Raw genomic sequence first — 7044 nt, 5'->3', positions numbered from 1 at the left:
GGAGTTGGGCCTAGGCTTGAAGATAGGTAGGAGTGGCTAGGCTTGAGTAGGCTATTCAGTAGGCCTAGGCTTGAAGATAGGCTAGGAGTAGGCCTAGGCTTGAAGATAGGTAGGAGTAGACCTAGGCTTGAAGATAGGTAGCAGTAGGCCTAGGCTTGAAGATAGGTATAGCAGTAGCCTAGGCTTGAAGATAAGGTAGCAGTAGGCCTAGGCCAGTGAAGTGAACTCAAGATTTCTTGAGAAGATAGTCCTACAGTTCTTTTATTATTTTTAAATGTTTTATTTAAACTTTATTTAACTAGGAAAGTCAGTTACTGCTTCTGTGTGTTATCAGAGATGCAACGCAACACCTGCGATGTAGTTGATCAACAACTCAACCATACTCTGGAAAACGCTTTGATGCTGTCAGCATGACGTGTCCATAATGAAGGGAGTGTGCTTTTACAGGTTGGATCTCCTCTGGTCTCTCTCACTCAAACACCCACGCACACACAGCCACACACAGCCACACACAGCCCCCGAGCGCCGCCCCCTTGCTTTTACAACTGTTTGTTTCAAATCCAATGCTCCAGGGTGGGGTTAGTCTATCTACAGATCTAGGATCAGCTTCCTCTCCCTGTATCGCAACCTTAACCATTAGTGGGGGAAGTAAAACTGACCCAAGATCAGCGTCTATGGGCTACTTCACCCTACACCAATCACAACCCCAAAGGGGAATTTATTTTTGTTGTTGAAAGAACTAATCAATGCTTCGACTCTCTGAGACAACTAGAATATTGAATTATTACGACAGGGTTCCCAGACCAGTGGGGCACCGCTTCTCGCGTTGTGTCACATGGTCCCGACATCAGCCAGCGCCAGAGCTCGAAACTACAACCAAATTCACCCCCACAGCTCTACTCTCATGAGTTATCTGATCATCTAGCTCACTATGCAACAGTTGATCGATTGCTAGTCGATAGGATCAGTGTTGAACAGTTCGTTGTTCCAAGGAATGAAAGAACAGAAGGTAAGGTAGTTGATCACATCACAAAATAGTTTGATCACAGAACACTAGTACATTTTATCAGACTGCAGTGTGCCTCAATAGGACCGATTCAACCAGGTAAATGGATCAGCTAGTTGTCTTTTGAAATGTGTTATACTATAGTTATCCATTGTTATTGTAGAATTAATGCTACAGTATTGCTTTCCTGGGTTCAAGTTATGTTAGTCTTTCTCTTTATGAATGAATGTAATGTCTTCAGGAATGAAGGTGGCTCAACTAGACTGTCTGATTCTTCTACCATCTCCTACCACAGCAGGCTCTGGTACAGTGGATAATACACATTTTAATATCTCACTGCCTTCAATACCTCTGTGTGTGTGATTAATATGATCTCATTTGTGTCTTTAGTCACTATGTGGTCTTAAGGGTTCTACACAGTCTAATCAAACGTAGGGTAATTTCGGCCGGAAAACCAACGCCGGCAGGCTCATTATGGGCAGCCGCCACCCGGCCAAATGCAGGTTCATTTTGCCTTCTCTGTCCACATTAGTTCCCGACTACTAATGATCCGCCGGCATCAATTGTGTTAAACTTTGAGCATTCCCTTTTTAGTGGTGTCTATGGTTTCTAAGTAGTTTCGGATTCCCCCATTGCTCTCCTAAGTCTCCTTTCCCTTAACATATTCACTTTTTTTTTGTCAACTTAGTGTAGTTGAGGGCTCTGCCGCCTTTGGTGTGTGGCTTATCAAGTGTAATTTTGTAAATGGCAGGATCTCATTGGCAAGACCCAAGGTTTTTGTCAAAATCGGGGTCGGCCTGCTGTGAGGAATATGATTCTGTCTGATATTGTGCTTGTCCTTATAGATGCTTGAATCACCGTGACCATGTAGTCTTAGGTGCATGAACTAACGGTGGATTCCTCTCCTGTCTCCTTTCCTTTAATGCTGCACTGATTTTTGTTTTAAAAACTCAACCTAGCTGAAGAACTACTAATAGAGTATGGACCACCTACAGTGTCTAGGACTACTTATATGACCACTGCACGTGTCTAGTACTTACTATAAATTATCCCACCGATATCAGGGTCGCCTCATCATAAACAACAGGGTCTGACTACTATATATACACTTATACAGTGTCTAGTACTACTATAGTACTACAACACTACAGTGCTAGTACTACTATATATACACCACTACAGTGTCTAGTACTACTATATAACACACTATCAGTGTCTAGTACTCTAGTATATAATACAGTGTTGAGTACTAACTATAAACTACAGTGTTTGTAATTTCAGATCAAGTGCAATGAACGAGAGAGAGAACACTTAAACTATTGGAAACTGTTAATCTTCTGTTTCTTCAGAGAGTTTGGAGGTTCTTGGGGTCAACTGATCCCTGTGTGCTGAAGCTGAGTGGATGACTTATTCTGCTGTATACCTCAATTACCCAACATCAGTGAACTGTTAGGACCTATGAGCAGAGTAAAGCAATGGAGACTGGCTGTAACCTGGAACTCCAAATGTAACACGGTCGAGTTGGTCTATCGTGTTACAAAGCGAAAAAATCATTGCACGAGGAATGGCACTTCTCCAGCTTGAGATGATCAGATTCTCCTATAGAGTCGAAGAAATCACTGTTTGAAGAGGAACTGTGGGAGGGGGAAACACCTTTCTTTGAAAACTGACCAGGGGTACTTAAGGCAACTGATGGGTTTTTTAACATAGGAACAAATGTTTATTAAAGGCAAAGAGCTGGTATATGATTTCACTATTCAAGTCCTCGTTAAGGTGAGAGTTTATTTTTCGATGTTAATGTACGATAATCTAGACGATATCAGGGTCTTAACAATTATATTGTGGATACTGAGAATATTTCACCTCTTTCCCTTGTCATGTATTATATTCTGAAACAACGTTACACTAGGTGTCTATTTGTCACAGCCGACGATTCCACCAGATTCAAAAACGCAGTGGTCCAGTCTTGAGTGGCGTGTTTTGATGTCATGATAATAAAGCAATAAGAATAGAGATCACAGCCCATGTGTCACAATAATGGAGTGTGGACCGCAGCGAGGCCACCGGAGAGGGTTATGGAGCGAGGGTAAGCTGGACGTCATTTGCCGTAGAGGGAGGCTCTGAACATTCGCAGGAATGATTAAGCTGCGAAACATGCGCCGATGAGCCTGAGCTGGTGTGAGTGTAACAACTGAATTGGACTTAGTGAAGAGGCAGTCCTTCTACCTAGCTGACCCTTGTGATCCTTCCGAGACACACAGAGACTTCGGAGCTGGCACGATAATCCAATCCTCCAGAGGAGAGATCAATTATCAACATGTCCACTGTCCAGGAGACTGACACCACCCGCTTTACCTGCCAAGTCCAACAAGCTGGATCAATGAGAAGAGGAGACAGAGGTTCAACCCTCACCTATTGAGTAACAACTAATATTATTTAGACACTGAAACACTGATGGTGGAATAGTACTACTATATATACACACTACAGTGTCTAGTACTACTATATATAATACAGTGTCTAGTACTACTATATATACTACAGTGTATTTCAGATCAGTGCAGATGAGAGAGGAGAACACTTTAAACTATTGAAACTGTTAATCTTCTGTTATCTTCAGAGAGGTTTGAGGTTCTTGGTCCAACTGATCCCATTGTTGCTGTGGCTGGTGATGACATCATTCTGCCCTGTTACCTCAAACCCAACATCAGTGCTGAGGACATGACAGTAGACTGGCTGAACCTGGACTCCAAAGACGGTCGTGTCTTTCGTTACCAAAACAGAAAAATCATACGAGAGGATCAGATTCTCTTCTATAGAGGAAGAACATCACTGTTTGAAGAGGAACTGTGGAGGGGAAACACCTCTTTGAAACTGACCAGGGTACAAGGCACTGATGAGGGACATTACAAATGCTTTATTAAAGCAAAGAGCTGGTATGATGATTTCACTATTCAAGTCCTCGTTGAAGGTGAGGTTTATTTTCATGTTAATGTAATAATCTAACTATAGTACAATGACATCACCTCTTTCCTTCATATTACTGAATACAGTATGTGTCTATTTGTTCACAGCCTGTCACCAGTTAACATCCAGTCTATCTGTGTGTCTGTAGCTGTAGGATCCAAGCCAGTGGTGTCCATTGAGGGACACAGAGAGGGAGGGATGGGTCTGCTGTGTGAATCAGAAGGCTGGCACCCTGAGCCTGAGCTGGTGTGGCTGGACAGTAAAGGAGTCCGTCTCTCTGCTGGACCTCCTGAGACACACAGAGACTTCAAGGGATTCTACAGAGTCAAACAACATGTCACTGTCCAGGAGACTGACACCAACCGCTTTACCTGCAGAGTCCAACAGAGCTGGATCAATGAGAAGATGGAGACAGAGGTTCACCTCCCTAGTGAGTAACAACATAATATTATTTAGACATGAAACACTGGAGATATTGATGTGTTAATGTCCAGTATATGTTTTAACCAAAGGCTTTGAGACAACAATACAAAAGGGTAGTGTTTATTATGACACACTCCACTGCTGTGTGGTAGTATTAGTACCAAACCCTGTTGTTGATGTGTGGTAGTATTAGTACCAAACCCTGTTGTTGATGTGTGGTAGTATTAGTACCAAACCCTCTTGTTGATGTGTAAGTGAATGTGTGTAGTATTAGTACCAAACTCTGTGTTGATGTGTGTGGTAGTATTAGTACCAACCCTGTTGTTGATGTGTAAGTGTGTGGTAGTATTAGTACCAAACCCTGTGTTGATGTGTGTGGTAGTATTAGTACCAAACCTGTTGTTGATGTTGTAATGATGTGGTGTGTAGTATTAGTACCAAAACCTGTTGTCGATGTGTAATGATGTGTGGTAGATTAGTACCAAACCCTGTTGTTGATGTGTAATGATGTGTGGTAGTATTAGTACCAAACCCTCTTGTTGATGTGTAATGATGTGTGGTAGTATTAGTACAAACCTGTTGTGTTGATGTGTGTGGTAGTATTGAGTTTACCAAACCCTGTTGTTGATGTGTATGATGTGTGGTAGTATTAGTACCAAACCCTGTTGTTGATGTGTAGTGATGTGTGGTAGTATTAGTACAAACCCTGTTGTGTGTGGTAATGATGTGTGGTAGTATTAGTACCAAACCCTGTTGTTTTGATGTGTGGGTAGTATTAGTACCAAACCCTGTTGTTGAGTGTAATGATGTGTGGTAGTATTAGTACCAAACCCTGTTGTTGATGTGTAATGATGTGTGGTAGTTATTAGTACCAAACCCTTGTGTTGATGTGTAATGATGTGTGGGTAGTATAGTATCAAACCTGTTGTCGGTGTATGTGTGTGGAGTATTATTACCAAACCCTGTGTTGATGTGTAATGATGTGGTAGTATTAGTACCAAACCCTGTTTGTTGATGTGTGTGGTAGTATTAGTACCAAACCCGTTGTTGATGTGTAATGATGTGTGTTGGTAGTATTAGTACCAAACCTGTTGTTGATGTGTAATGTGTGTGGTAGTATAGTACCAAACCCTGGTGTTGGTGTGTGTGGTAGTATAGTACAAACCCCGTTGTTGATTGTGTAATGATGTGTTGGTAAGTATTAGTACCAAACCCTGTTGTTGATGTGTGGTAGATATTAGTACCAAACCCTGTTGTTGATGTGTAATGATGTGTGTGGAGTATTAGTACCAAACCCTGTTGTTGATGTTAATGATGTGTGGTAGTATTAGTACGCAAACCCTGTTGTTGATGTGTTAATGATGTGTGGTAGTATTAGTACCAAACCCTGTTGTTGATGTGTAATGATGTGTGGTAGTATTAGTACCAAACACTGTGTTGATGTGTAATGAGTGTGGTAGTTAAGTACCAAACCCTGTTGTTGATGTGTAATGATGTGTGTAGGTAGTATAGTACCAAACACTGTTGTTTGATGTGTAATGATGTGTGTGGTGTATTAGTACCAACACTGTTGTTGATGTGTAATGATGTGTGTGGTAGTATTAGTCAAACCCTGTTGTTGATGTTGTAATGATGTGTGGGTAGTATTAGTACCAAACCCTGTTGTGTGATGTGTAAATGATGTGTGTGTAGTATAGTACTAAACCTGTTGTTGATGTGTAATGATGTGTGGTAGTATTAGTACCAAACCCTGTTTTGATGTGTAATGTGTGTGTGTAGTATTAGTACCAAACTGTTGTGATGTGTAATGATGTGTGTGGTAGTATTAGTACAAACCCTGTTTGTTGATGTTGTAATGATGTGTGGTAGTATTAGTACCAAACCCTGTTGTGTTGATGTGTGTGGTAGTATTAGTACCAAACTGTTGTTGATGTGTGTGGTAGTATTAGTACCAAACCCTGTTGTTGATGTGTAATGAATGGTGTGGTAGTATTAGTACCAAACCCTGTTGTTGATGTGTAATGATGTGTGTGGTAGTATTAGTACAAACCTGTTGTTGATGTGTAATGATGTGGGGTATATTTACCAAACCCTCTTGTTGATGTGTAATGATGTGTGGTAGTATTAGTACCCAAACCCTGTTGTTGATGTGGTAATGGATGTGTGGTAGTATTAGTACCAAACCCTGTTGTTGATGTGTAAAGATGTGTGTGGTAGTATTAGTACAAACCCTGTTGTTGATGTGTAATGATGTGTGGTAGTATTAGTACCAAACCCTGTTGTGTGTGTAAGTGTGGTGGTAGTATTAGTACAACCCTGTTGTTGGTGTAATGATGTGTGGTGAGTATTAGTACCAAACCTGTTGGTTGATGTTGTGTGGTAGTATTAGTACACAACCTGTTGTTGATGTGTAATGATGTGTGTGTAGTATTAGTACCAAACCCTGTTTTGATGTTGAGTGTGGAGAGATGTACAAATGTTGTTGATGTATGATGTGGTAGTATTAGTACCAAACCCTGTTGTTGATGTGTAATGATGTGTGGTAGTATTAGTACCAAACCTGTTGTTGATGTGTAATGGTGTGTGGTAGTATAGTACAAACCCTGTTGTTGATGTGTAAGTGTGGTGTGGTAAGTAATTATGTACTA

General features: G+C 41.1%; 1 protein-coding gene across 1 annotated transcript; it reads left to right on the top strand.

Annotated features, from left to right (window-relative positions):
- Positions 1 to 1043: 1043 nt before the first annotated feature.
- LOC112072323 (butyrophilin subfamily 2 member A1-like) lies at positions 1044 to 4550 on the top strand. Its single transcript, XM_024139727.2, has 4 exons — positions 1044 to 1105; positions 1248 to 1310; positions 3627 to 3977; positions 4122 to 4550. Exons 2-4 carry the CDS (start codon positions 1250 to 1252, stop codon positions 4409 to 4411), a joined length of 702 nt encoding a protein of 233 aa, XP_023995495.1. The 5' UTR covers positions 1044 to 1105; positions 1248 to 1249; the 3' UTR covers positions 4412 to 4550.
- The last annotated feature ends 2494 nt before the right edge of the window (positions 4551 to 7044 follow it).

This window comes from Salvelinus sp. IW2-2015, unplaced genomic scaffold (genome assembly GCF_002910315.2).
Source record: "Salvelinus sp. IW2-2015 unplaced genomic scaffold, ASM291031v2 Un_scaffold1890, whole genome shotgun sequence".
In the NCBI taxonomy this organism is placed as follows: domain Eukaryota; kingdom Metazoa; phylum Chordata; class Actinopteri; order Salmoniformes; family Salmonidae; genus Salvelinus; species Salvelinus sp. IW2-2015.
This window is presented reverse-complemented; position numbering and strand designations above follow the sequence as displayed.